Source organism: Astatotilapia calliptera, chromosome 16 (assembly GCF_900246225.1).
Source record: "Astatotilapia calliptera chromosome 16, fAstCal1.2, whole genome shotgun sequence".
Taxonomy (NCBI): domain Eukaryota; kingdom Metazoa; phylum Chordata; class Actinopteri; order Cichliformes; family Cichlidae; genus Astatotilapia; species Astatotilapia calliptera.
The window spans coordinates 28527629-28541660 of record NC_039317.1 but is presented as its reverse complement, the minus strand read 5'-3'; the positions used below and the strand labels follow the sequence as shown (position 1 = coordinate 28541660).

Sequence of the window (14032 nt, the reverse complement as noted above, 5' to 3'; positions counted from 1 at the left end):
TTAATGTAAAATTATATTTTGTTTTAATTTACTTTCAAATTCTTCTGTTGCTGAAGGGGCTGCATAGTTTTCATAAATTTCATAGTTCAGAATAGCTATAATTGTACCAGATGGTTGCAATCAGTTAAGTTGGACTAGACTGTAATACAAACCGTTCAGTTTGTCAACAATAAAACTGACTGAAATGAGAGACTGAGTGTGAGACTTTGATATTAGATGAAATAAATATTGATAAAGTTTACCTTTATGTACAGAATCTGAATATCGCAAAATATTTTAAAAAATTGCAATAATATCGTATCGTGCGTTAAGTATTGTGATAATATCGTATCGTGGGATGTATGGTGATTCCCACCTCTAATACACACACACACACATACATATATATATGTATATATATATATATATATATATATATATATATATATATATGTATATATCTTGCTGGTGACATTTTACAGAGCCACCATAGGGAGCATCCTAACGTACGGCATAACAACATGGTATGCAGGGTGCTCAGCTGCAGACAGGAAAGTACTGCAGAGGGTCATCAACACAGCCCAGAAGATCACTGGCTGCTCTCTGCCCAGCCTGGAGGTCACTGCAAACTCTCGGTACCTCAGCAGAGCTGGCAATATCATCAAGGACCACTCTCACCCCAGCAACCAACTGTTTGAACTATTACCGTCAGGCCGACGGTACAGGTCACATAAAACCAGGACAAACAGATTCAGGGATAGCTTCTTTCCCAGAGCTATCACCGTAGTAAATAAGCACAAAAACAATTGAACCTATTCCATACCGTCACTGTCATTATATTATGCTGCTATTCATACTGTCATTATATTAATGCTGCTATCCTGTATATATTGTACATACTATTGTTTGAGTACTTACGATTGTTTTTTTTGTACTTTTTATATTTTACATTTATATTTATTATTGAAACTTGCACCAAGGGAGTGGCACTACAATTTCGTTGTACTCTGTACAATGACAATAAAGGCTATTCTATTCTATTCTATTCTATTCTATTCTATTCTATTCTATATGTATATATATGTATCTATATATAGTTGTCAGCCACCTCCTGTACATGGATGACATCAAGCTGTATGCCAAGAGTGAACGAGACATCGATTCACTGATCCACACTACCAGGCTATACAGCAATGACATTAGACTGTCGTTCGGACTGGAGAAGTGTAGTCGGATGGTAACAAAGAGAGGGAAGGTAGTCAGAACTGAGGGGATTGAACTACCAGAAGGCAACATTGCAGACATAGAGGACAGTTACAAGTACCTGGGGATTCCGCAGGCGAATGGGAACCATGAAGAGGCCGCTAGAAAAGCTGCAACCACCAAGTACCTGCAGAGGGTCAGGCAAGTCCTGAGGAGTCAGCTGAATGGCAAGAACAAGATCCGGGCCATCAACACGTACGCCCTGCCCGTGATCAGGTACCCTGCTGGGGTAATAGGCTGGCCAAAGGAGGAGATAGAAGCCACTGACATAAAGACAAGAAAGCTCCTTACCATGCATGGAGGGTTTCACCCCAAGTCCAGCACCCTGAGGCTGTACTCTAAGCGGAAGGAAGGGGGCCGGGGACTGGTGAGTGTCAGCACCACAGTCCAGGATGAGACAACGAACATCCAAGAATACATTGGGAAGATGGCCCCAACTGACCGAGTGCTCAGTGAATACCTCAGGCAGCAGAAACCCAAGAAAGAGGAGGGAGACGAGGAACCATCATGGAAGGACAGGCCCCTGCACGGTATGTACCACCGGCAGATAGAGGAGGTGGCTGATACCCAGAAATCCTACCAGTGGCTGGACAAAGCTGGACTGAAAGACAGCACAGAGGCACTAATCATGGCAGCACAAGAACAAGCTCTGAGTACAAGATCCATAGAGGCTGGGGTCTATCACACCAGGCAAGACCCCAGGTGCAGGCTGTGTAAAGATGCCCCAGAGACAATTCAACACATAACAGCAGGGTGCAAGATGCTAGCAGGCAAGGCATACATGGAACGCCATAACCAAGTGGCCGGCATAGTGTACAGGAACATCTGTGCCGAGTATAACCTGGAAGTCCCGAGGTCAAAATGGGAGATGCCCCCAAGGGTAGTGGAGAATGACCAAGCTAAGATCCTGTGGGACTTCCAGATACAGACGGACAAAATGGTGGTGGCTAACCAACCGGACAAAATGGTGGTGGCTAACCAACCGGACATAGTGGTGGTAGACAAACAGAAGAAGACGGCCGTAGTGATCGATGTAGCGGTTCCGAATGACAGCAATATCAGGAAGAAGGAACACGAGAAGCTGGAGAAATACCAAGGGCTCAGAGAAGAGCTCGAGAGGATGTGGAGGGTGAAGGTAACGGTGGTCCCCGTGGTAATCGGAGCACTGGGTGTGGTGACTCCCAAGTTAGACGAGTGGCTCCAGCAGATCCCGGGAATAACATCGGAGATCTCTGTCCAGAAGAGCGCAGTCCTGGGAACAGCTAAGATACTGCGCAGGACCCTCAAGCTCCCAGGCGTCTGGTAGAGGACCCGAGCTTGAAGGATAAACCGCCCGCAGGGGCGTGCTGGGTGTTTTTGTTTATATATATATATATATATATATATATATATATATCTCATTGGCAATGTCTGAACCTTATAACAGTTAAAAGTCCTGGTAGTTTCAATCATCTTTCATTTTGCAGTTATTGAGACTAGAGCAGGGCGATATGGCCAAAAATATTTATCACGATATATATTTGAAAATTTGCGATAACGATATAACCAACGATATAATTGATGCGAGACAAAATACAACTCCACAACATTACTAGCGCAAAAAGACAACCTATCATTTATTTTCACTTAAACAAGAAGCTGGTTTTTATGTACATTAAAGCTTTATAAAAATGTAACAGTGCAAATGCAAATTCCTTGCTGAAAGTTTAACCAAAAGGCATTTCCAGTAGAAATGGGCTGACATAAGAGGTGCTTTGCAACATTAAACTGCAGTGTGCAGTACGTATTTTTCGGACCATAGGGTGCCCAGGATTATAAGGCACATTACGCGAAACAAAGCAGTCAGATAAATCAAACTTTATTAAACTCATTCTTCTTGCTTCCTCCACTTCTGTACCATTGATTCATTAATGTTGAATTCTCTGGCAGCTGCTCTATTCCCATGTTGTTGCAGTATATGACTAACCTCGTATTGTGGATGGATTATCTCAGTTGTTCTCCTGACTGAAGATTGGTCCTTTTACAGCATCCTGCCATGCGATTGCATTTGTCTCTAACCATGAGGAACCTTAACGTTAACTTTTATAAGTGGAAAAGTGTTAGTGTTCGTCCTCCAGCTTCACTGTTTATGTTATGCTAACATAGCTGTGTTGCTAGCGATCACGTAGCACATTATTATATACCAGCTAGCCCAACTTCAGTAACCCTACAAACGTCACTGCTGTTTAGTTTCCTGTCTTCATTTATGTTGGAAGTGATAGCAGAGCTGTACGTTTGATTTTTTTCAGAAATGTCTCAGTCAGAACATGCAATATCATGCTTAGGTAACTAGCGAGCTAACTTCCGCTAGCTTCCTGCTAGCTTCTAACTCCGTTAAATGTAATACATTTTGTTTTCATGGATGCCTGGAAGTTAAACTTCATAGTTACACCTGGTAAAGCAGCAATGCTGATCGTTTTATTAAAGATGAAAGAATTTAGACAGTTTTTAACTCTTAGTGATGCTGCAGTGTTCGTTTGACCTGAAGAATACGGAGTTTAAGACCCAGTTTACTCCCAGATTTAAGGGCATCTTAGTCCGACGGCCGCTTGCATGTTCTGCAAAAAAAAATGTGCTTTGTCGTGTATCTGACGGACAAACACCAAACCAGTTCCACATCACTGAAGTTGCACCATTTTTACAAACCAATTCTGGTTCATCTGTTTCACTCAACAATCGGCCATGTGCGTATGAAAACAAAGGCACTGCGCATGCGCGTTTTACTCATATTCTATCGCGATATTTCATTTTCCTATCGTTGCCTAACATTATACCGGTATTACCGTGAACGGTATAATATGGCCCAGCCCTAATTGAGACCACTGTGCTTCCTAGATCACTCAAAGTTTTAGATATGTTTCTATGGCCGTGCTTTGGTCTATGCTTTGCCACAGTCCAAAGTCCACAGCGAGTTTTTTAGACTTACTGGCTTTATGTTATGTTCTGTCATGCAGTGTGAATTATGGGCTCTAATAAACACAGGTGTATGCGTTTCTAAATTATGCCCAATAAATTTAATGAAAAAACAATCTACATGGATAAATAACACTGCAGGCACTAAAAGAAAAATGTGTTTGTTTTGGTCTGGTCTGGGTTGAACTAGAAAAATCAAAACTGTTGTTTCCGCAGTATTTCTAGCACTGCACCACCAGATGCAAACAGATTTTAAGATGTCCAAACTGCCTCTCCTCTCACCTTTGCAACTGAAGTTTCTGTTTAAGATCAGCAAAGTACAAAGTTCTGCTGATGGCAGCGCAAAATTAAAACTCATTAAGGGAAGCTTTGATCTCTGCTGCTCAGTCACTTGACAGTTTTGTTACTTCAGTACATCCACCCTTGCTTACTGACACTTCCATCTGTGTTTGGTTGCATCTGATAGAAGTTGCTATAAATATTTATGAGTGGGAACTGATGCTGTTTAAAGATGTAGTTTCTTGTCTTCTAACCAAAGTTTTATGCTAATGGCTTCAACATTATGAGCTGTTTTATTAGATTTAAATCTGATATAGTTAAGCTGTGTCTGATTCTGCACTGGGTGGTGACTGTTCACTGTCTCCTGCAGATTTCCAGTCTGCTCAGCAACATCACAGGACCTGCAAGTCCATTGAACTTTCTTATTATCCACGGCACAGCAGATGGTGAGCATGGGAATAGATAAACATGATGAAGCAGATATGTAGCTGTAGAATTAAGTAGGGTTTACTGCCAAATTAACTGTAAATAAGTACATACTGACAATTCTTTTTTGCAAATTTAACATAAAAATGAATGCAAAGGAAAAAAAACTGTAAGTGTTAGTCTAACTATTGCATTTCTTTTATTTTACTGAATTCCTAACAATGCTCTGCATAATGGGGTGAATGGTTGTTGTGCAAAGTTATTGCATTGTAAATTGTCATTGCAACTCTTTGTTCTCTTGACAGCCAATGTTCATTTCCAGCATTCTGCTGAGTTGGTCAAACTGCTGTCTGCATCAAATGTTAACTACACTCTCCAGGTGACTTCTGCCATCTCCTCTCTGCATGACATTCATTTCAGTTCCCTAACAAGAGCGGACCCATGTGCTGTGTTTGTGAATTTATCAACCAGCCTTCTTATTTTTATTCTCTGAAGGTTGAAAAGTCATTTAACAAAAGCTTCTGCTTTCCCATGTGTCCATATCAGAAAGCAGTGTGGTCAGATATGTGATGGTTTCTTTCTGCTGCACAAGATAATCAGGTCTTGGCAATTAAAGCAATGTTTGTGGACAGCTGCTTGTGTGAGCAGATGCTAGGCAACGTTTATATGAATAATTTTCCAAACAGTCTATTTTGTGTCAGCGAGATTTTACAAACTGTGGTTAAAGATAAAAAATAAAAAAAATCCGTTTTAAGTGTGGCCGGTTTCGCCTTCAAAATCATCTTCTCGTATAAGATGATAATTAGATAATTCAGTAAAAGTCCTGGCATGCCCCCTTGCATTTGTGCCTCTGCAGTGGTTACTGGATCTCCCCCAGTCTGTTAAAACTGTGATCCTTCAGCTTGATTTTCATTTGCATTAGTTGGGTACACAAAACTGCATGTGACATCTTTTGATTCTTTCTCTGTATGAGAAAGTGCTTATTTCAAACTGAAACATTGTCAGAAAAACTAGCCACAGAGACCTATGAAGAATAAAAATAAATAAATAAATCTAATGGCAACACCCATGGTGCTGAAATAAGTTAAGAGCCATTACTATTGAATTTATATAAATGACAATTAATATTATTAATTAGAAAGAAACAACTGCACTACGAGTGCACTGATGTGCAAGCTCCACAAGTTTCTCTCATTTCTACCAGCTGTTGATCAGCAGGAGGGTGTAAAGTCATTAAAATAAATGTATATACCATCTCCCTGCACTCAGATGCATGCTACTCCCCCGAACATGATCGTGATGGTCACATGTCATGTTTAACACCCACTGCTCAACAAAATTGTACAAAAAAATCACAACACTTTGAAAACTCCTCAGATCTCCATGGGAAAATCATGCTGGATTTTTATTCTGATTCTTAATTCTGGAATGCTGTAGCAAATGCCAATCAGTCTCTGTGGTGTGAGCACAGGGCCCACTAGAAGATGTTGGTACCTCAGACCACCCTCATAAAGTCTGTTTCTGATTGTTTAGTCAGATACATTCACAGCAGTGCCCTGCTAGCCAAATGCAAAAAAACAACAACAACAACAAAAAAAAAAACCATAAAAAAAACACCAAAGAACTTGCAAAGCCATTACTATTTTGGGGGTTCTCTAATTCCCATCCTCTCATTGTTACCCCTCTAGTAACTGTTGCACTAGAGGAGCTTTTAAAAACACCAAAGCAGCTGAAACTGATTGACAGCCCCTCTGCTGCTTAACTGAACAGATCAATATCATATCAAAGTTAAGTTATAAAATGTAACTGATGCTAAACTCTGATTAAAAAGTGTTCCTTTAATTTTTTAATTAGTTTATTACAGTAATTGTATTCTTCAACATGAGTGTCTCAATTCCTTTATACACTTTAGATTGATTCTATATAGTCACTGTATTTGCATATTTTATTTGGGGTGGTGCGGAGTGTGGATCCTGATGACCATAGGGTAGCACTGGAGCATGTTTGCTATGTTGTTACCTCTGAACAGTTTCTGCTCAAATGTGTAAAGAGAAAACACAAGTAGCCCAGCCTGAACTCTCACAATTCCTGCTTAGTCAGTACATTATAACCACTTGCCTAATAGTGTTAGCATGTTAGTCCTTTGAGCGCATCCAGTGGTTAGAGTCTACAAGACAAGTGAAGGTTCCCTGTGCTATATGGCAAAAAGATCTTAGCAGGAGATCCTTAGCCGCAGATCAGAACATACTGTCACCAGTTCATCCGTTCATTGTTTTCTTGTCTTTCATCAATGTCAGCTGATTATTACCAATGCTAACTGGTATTTGCTGGTGTAGTTTTGTTGGCTGTACTATGATGTTAATATCAAGGCAATGTTTTATTTTGTTTTTGGAACTCCTTTCTTTCACTTAGAATATACATCATTTCTATGTTTTTTATTACAAAGAAATAATGACTCTCCTTTCCATTTCCTTCTGACTAGATATTCCCAGATGAAGGACACAACATTATTTCAGTAAAGAGTCAACACTACTTTCTGAGCTCAGTGCTGAACTTTTTCAACCGCTGCTTTGAGGAGGGGTACAATGAAGATGATTAGCTCCAAGTAAGCTCCTGTGGTAAGGTGGTTTTATGGAGAGTGCGCTGGAGCAACTGCTGTAGTGAGCCAGCGATGAGAGGTTGTGTTTCCCTGAACATCTGCTGCCTGATAAAAATGATTAATAAAACCCCACTGACCTATAATATTTAAATTAGGTCCCTTCACATTTGTTGGAATGCAAAGAAAGTTAGAGCAGTGAATCTGAGGTTGTGGGGAAAAACAAAAGATAGGTTAATATTATACTACCATTTAGAGTTCTGTTTTGAATGTTTGTACCATGTAATGCATACAAATGTCAGGGAATCAAAGAAACTTGTATTTTTTTTTGTATCTTTCCTGAAATCTACTGTGAATTCATGTGAATACATTCTGTGAACAGAGAAAAATCACCTATAAATCCACCAAATCGTATCACTATCAGACCGAATCACCAAACAGTTCCTGCAGGTGCCTTTACCTCATATAGTCTTTTCTGAGCTTCGGGCAAACACAGCAATACAAAAATATCGTATGACAATATGTAACAGAGAGTGAAATGGGGTTTAGCCATGCTGTTTAAATCAGGTAAAGAAAACCTTTAATATGAAAGTTTCAAAAAGGAAGTTACTGTGAGTCTTAGTTTTTTGTATTTCTTCTTTTATCTTTGTTAGAAGGAACCTGTGTGTCTGTTCAAGATGAATCTGCTATTTGGGTGCACATTGCCATGTGACATATTAAAAGTATTAATTGTGTTATTCAGGGAAGATTTCTTAGTTTAACAATATCTTCATCTATGTTTTTAGAAATAGATGAATAAATTTCAGATGTTTGTGACCAGCTTGAACCTTTACTGTTCCACACAGTGTTTAATATCCACAAAATGTGAAAAGAAATTAAAGTGGAGAATGGAGAAAGTTCATGTGTAAGATAAGCAGTCTATGCTGTACAGTGCGCTTTGGCCACAACAGAACTCCTGTAATAAATACTGCATCTTTCCTTCAGTAGCAAACTGATTGTTTGTTGACCATAACCCTGTGCTGCTCACACTTCTACACTTGCCTGACAAACTGCATCTCATGTACCATATATATATATTGCCCTCTGTAGTTGACATTTGTATACTTGGAAACATTTGTACGCTCAAATAAACTGACAAACTTGACATTTTTAGATCTGTGTGTTGCATTAATAGATTATTTTGATTTTAAAGTGACAGTGCATATATTCATGAAGCTCCAAGGTCACTCTAATGTAACGAGTATAGTATAGATCACTGAAATGTTCCCCTTTGCTTCAGCGATACAGAGTGATATGACTGGATCAATGGCAATTTTGCAGCTGGGGCTCATACAGAGCTGTCAGGATGTGCTAAGCATAGCAAATGGCATGCAGATTAAAAGCTGATGAGTAGGGAGTCTCCATAATAGTTCAAGGTTTTTTTTTTCCAGCTTTTATAAGTTGTATTATCATCAGTTATATTATGCTGACATAGTGTCAGTTGCTGTACTAGCATAGCACTGCTAAACCATTCAACTAAGTAAGGAAAAACATGAATCCAGCATTACTTTAAGACATGAAGGTCAAAAAATCTGAACATTTTCAAGAAATGTGGTGGGACTGGCTCTCTGAGTATTGCCTTTAGAAAAGAAGAGTGGTGCTTACAAAAAGATATGTTCATTAGAAGCACCAGTTCTGCAAATTTACCAATTAGCCGCATCCAATGAGAATCCATAACAATGCTTCCCAGCGATACATCTAAACATCAGCTGAGACGTTTAGATATGAGACCAATACTGAATGACAACAAGGCTTTGCAGGTAAAACTCTTGGAGATTTACTCAGAATTTAAAGTAACAGTTCATCAACATAGATATTGCAGCATCCTGCAGAGATCCACCGTTTCATTTGCAGCTTCTGTAACAGCTCTTTGCTAGCCTGATTAAGTCTGATTTAGGCTCAAATCACCTTTAAGCCGAAAGTACCTAACAGTGACAATGTTAAGCAAATAAGCACACCTCTCAAAGTATTACTAGTAAGGAAAGGGAATTCAAGTAAAATGAAATTTGATCATCATTGGGAACTTTTAAAACATCATATTATGTGGTGGAAATGTGCTGCAGTTATTAAACTGATGTTGTGATCACATTGTTTTCTCAAGTTAAAAAATGTTTAAGGAGAGTAACATTCAGACTGATAAGAGCAGTGTTATTGTTTGTTTGCAGATGTTTAAAAGTGGGTACTTGTTGTGTGAATGTGTATAAAAGGTTTTTTTTCATCCTCTACACAGTATATGTTTAACTTCTGTTACTCTTTTAGGGTGAGGCCTAGACTTTGGTGGTGTTCAAGCCAAATGCTAAAAATGCTCAAACTAACCCTCTGCATGTCTTCTCTCACTGCCTTTGAACACACCCTCACCCCATCCTGTGTCTTTAAACAGGAAGTTTTTCCTTGCCACTGTCGCCAAGTCCTTGCTCAGAGGGGGGGTTGTTTGCTGTTTGGGTTTTTCTCTGTATCATTGTAGGGTCTTTACCTTAAAATACAAGGCACCTTGTGGAATGTTGTTGTGATTTCATCCTACATAAATAAAATTAAAGCCTTGACTGATCTTTGTGATCTGTATTCTTGATTTGGCAAATACTTTATGTTGAATGCCCTTCCTGATCCAACCTTCCCGATTTATCTGGGCTTTGGAATGGCACTTGAAGAACACTGGCTTGTTGCTTTGTAGTTCCACGCAACCAAGCACTGTTCTTAAATGCTTCTCCAATTTGGGAGCTGAAGCATATTGCAGCTGCCATAGGTCAAGAAGCATGCTACACCCTGGACAGGTTACCAGTCCATCGCACTTACACCTACAGTCAATTTATCATCACCAGTTAACCTAATGAGCATGTGTTTGGACTGTGGGAGAAAGCATGATTTCCCAGAGAGAATCCACAGAGACACGTGGAGAAAATACAAAGTCCAGTTTAAGAAGCCAGAAACTGTAATTTTTAAAATGTCATAAATGCATTTTGGCCTTGCAGTTCTTCTTTCAAAGCTTACCAAACAGGTGAAGAGTCCACAAAAAGAGGTAGATGTTAGCCCAAATGTAACCATGTCATCAGTAACTTTAGAACTGAAAGATCTAAAACTGTGAGTTGACTTTGTTCGGTTGTCCTATTATTTTCTTTAGATCTGCGTTGACATCATGTGGTTATCAAGATTTTTTTTCTCATTAGACAAGAAAGAAAAACAAAGTCTCCATTGGGAGCGTCATCTTCAGAAGATGACTAACAGGACTTTCAGAGAAGAGAAATATTTGTTTGTCGTTAAACACCTACTGATCACTGTTGGTGTTAAAATAGACCTTTTCACAACATCTTCCATCTGGCTAGGTTGCCATGTTGATGCATTCCTCCTTAAAAAACGACCAATAATGTTTGTTTTGAGCTCTGAACCACCATAGCTGTTACACATTTTGCTGGCTACTACAAATTTAAGAATTAACATCTGCTTGGTCATTCAGGCTTGTAAGTGCAGGCAGTGATTAATGCACACAGACATGCAGTGTTGATGCAAGTATGTTTGACTTTAAATAAGAAGATCTTGCCTGCTAAATCATTAATGCAGGTAGCCCATGGCCATGACAGATGACTGGGTCTCTTTAATGTGACTGCCAAGGTAACAAACAAATGAAACTTTAGATTGAATTGCTCAGTCCTGCAAACAAATGCAGCTGATTTGGTTCTCTGTTATTTGTGTTCAATCCACCAGAATAACTCAAAGGTTTTTTTTTTGTTTAGTTTTTTTTTTACATTTTTTTTTTTTTTTTTACATTTTTTATTATTATTATTTATTATTTATAATCATCACTAGAGGACAATCACAATAACCCCAAAACCTCAACCCTCAACCCTTCCCTTTTAAAACAGCAAAAAGAACGAGAACAAGCATTACAAAATCCATCCTAAGAAGAAAATCAACAGCTTGAAAGAAAACAGAAAAGAAATGAAAGTACAAGACGTCCAGGTCAAATCAATCCATCCCCATAGACTAAACTTTCTATGAGATCTGACATCTTAAAAATATATTTATGTACACACTCTGCTGTATTGTACTGTACAAAATGTGGCAACACTTGACACATTCCCTGTAGACATGCAAACACCTTACTGACACTGTAAAATTCCCCATCTTAGTTCTTTTTTTGAATGTCTTTTAGTGTCCAAAAATACGTGAAATGGTTCTTTACTCTGGTGGAGATGCACTGGAAAATGATCTCACACCTTTTTAAACTTGTGCAATTTGATTTAAGGGTTCAAATCACATATTAAGATGGAGAGCTTTTTCAGTGTGGCCTGAAACTGAAATTACTATATGGCCTATAAACCTGTTATCTTCATCCCAAACTTAAGAGTTTCTAAACTGACTGCAACACCGTGTCTCGAGGACCTGAGTTGACATAGGTTAACATGACACTGCTAATGGATGACTACCACTGCCAGCAAGTAATATTACAGTATGTTGAACCTCATAAGGCATTGTACATGTCTACACAAGACTGCTGTACAATAAAGTGTGACCTCTAAACACTGTTTCCATTCAGGGTGGGCGATGGCAGAGGGTTTCAGCAGGAAATTGCACTTATTCAGGATCTGCTCAGGTTGTAGTGAACTTGCGTGACTAAACATTTTTGCAGATGACTGGAGCATTTCCTTGTGCAACGATACAACAACCAAAAGAGAAGTGAGATCAAAGGTGTATATCGGTGTTCTTGTCTTCCAAAGTGTCGCAGTACCACAAAGGAGACTGACATGGCAAGAATGAGTGAAGCTGAAAGGCGAAGGGGGGAAAAAGAACCATGCACTTGGTTAAGTGTGAATGACTGCAGCTCGGAGAACCTGCAGCAGATCTTCAGTGTGCTTTGCCGAGAAACTGAGCGTCCCAAAACTGAAATGACTCTATGCTAGACGACAGTTCGCGCCTCAAGTCCCGGCAATGCGAGTGTCACTTGTTGTGTCCTTTAGCTATCTTTTTCATCACATTTACACATACACAGACACACACACAGGAGTGCTCATACACACACACATACGCACGCACACACACATACACACTTTGGGAGCATCAGCAGCTCTACCCCAGTGTCCTTTTCTGGCTAAACACTTGGTCCAAACACGAAAGGCCTTGACGGATTTCAGCAAAATTCTTCAAGCTCTGCCAAAGGTCTGACTCCCAAAGACACATTCCTACTCCTCTTCTTCCTCCTCTTCATCGGGTAGTGGTAGCAACTCCTCCTTCAGACACTCCCTGTAGAAACTGGTCAGTGTGGTGTAGAGGTGCTGACGACTCTGCTGAGACAGGAAGTGTCCCTCATCTGGGTAGATCTGGTGGGTAAAAGACATGGAAAACAGCTTTCAGGGTACTTTGATTGCACACAACCATCTCAGGTTTGTGGAGTCTTTTTTGTGTCTTTTAGCTTATTGTTTTTGTTCACTCTCATTCCTCTCATGTTCTTTGCTGCTATTAGTGGGACTAAACTAAAAAGCTTTGAAAACACAGTACAGACTAGTTCCTTTGCACCAAACAGAAGTAAGACAAAGTTATTGACTTTCTGGTTAATATATAGGGGTATTTAGCAGCTAAAAGGGCAGCTGTTTTGTGGAGGAAAAATGAAAACAGTGCTAAAAGAGAAAAATAACATTCGACATAATCTGCACTTCGATTCACTGGGTGGCCAGAAACACAACTTGCTCTTGCTCAAAGTGTACTGTTACTCAAACATTTCATTTCATTGACTTGTGCAGTGATATATAATCATTGTCTATTCCATTAGAATCCCACAGCTGCGTCTTCTGCTGTATAGCCTGGCTTCTGGGCAGAGTGAGGTGGGATTACCTCCTATTTTGCATCACATTTAAACAAAGTGCCAAAATTAATAGCAGAGTAGAGTTAATTTCATAAAGTGGAATACTTTAACCCCTCCCAATCAAAGCCTAAAACTATGCAGCAACTGAGAGAAAAAGTAAAAAAACAACACAAAACACAAAGGTCTGAATTAAATTATGGTCATCTACCTTCCACTTTACCAACCTCCGTATGGACTCTTGTAAGACAACTATTGTCTCTCAGCATTCTGTATTGCTGTGGTGCACTGGCGGCACGGACATCTTGCCGTCAGTGCACCACAGCCACTGGTGTTTCTGCAACACCATTAGCATCTAAAAGAATGGGATCAGAGCACGTTGAAAAAATCCTTGACGTAATCTTGCAACTTAGGAGATTTCTAGTAATGCAGTGGTTAAAACATACACCATGTAACTTCAATTCTCTCAGTCTGAACCCTTGTCATATTTTGTTTCTTTCACACACATGCGTTCTTGTCAAGAAGCATCATAAAATGCCAATTTGTTAGTGCCTCATCAGTGAAAACAAGGTTGCTTTTAATGCTGTACCTCTAATGCAGCACCAACTGCAATATAGGCAGCTGAGAGATAACGGTCACATTTTAGAGACCTACCAAGGCCACATTAGGAGGCTGAATAAGCCTCCTAATGTGGTTTCTTAGCCACA

General features: G+C 39.6%; 2 protein-coding genes across 7 annotated transcripts in view; one reads left to right on the top strand and one right to left on the bottom strand.

Annotated features, from left to right (window-relative positions):
* LOC113007388 (inactive dipeptidyl peptidase 10) overlaps nt 1-8639 on the top strand; it is a 149574-nt gene extending 140935 nt beyond the window's left edge. For both annotated transcript variants that reach the window (XM_026143896.1, XM_026143895.1), the window contains exons 24-26: nt 4844-4919; nt 5205-5278; nt 7382-8639. In XM_026143896.1, the coding sequence (XP_025999681.1) occupies nt 4844-4919; nt 5205-5278; nt 7382-7498 (267 nt within the window). In that variant the 3' untranslated portion in view covers nt 7499-8639. The remainder of the gene's footprint in view (nt 1-4843; nt 4920-5204; nt 5279-7381) is intronic.
* Nucleotides 8640-11288: 2649 nt separating this feature from the next.
* The window catches only part of dpp10 (dipeptidyl peptidase like 10), a 253842-nt gene continuing 251098 nt past the window's right edge, over nt 11289-14032 (bottom strand). For all 5 annotated transcript variants that reach the window (XM_026143890.1, XM_026143891.1, XM_026143892.1 and 2 more), the window contains one exon: nt 11289-12846. In XM_026143890.1, coding sequence (XP_025999675.1) covers nt 12709-12846 — 138 coding nt within the window. In that variant the 3' untranslated portion in view covers nt 11289-12708. The remainder of the gene's footprint in view (nt 12847-14032) is intronic.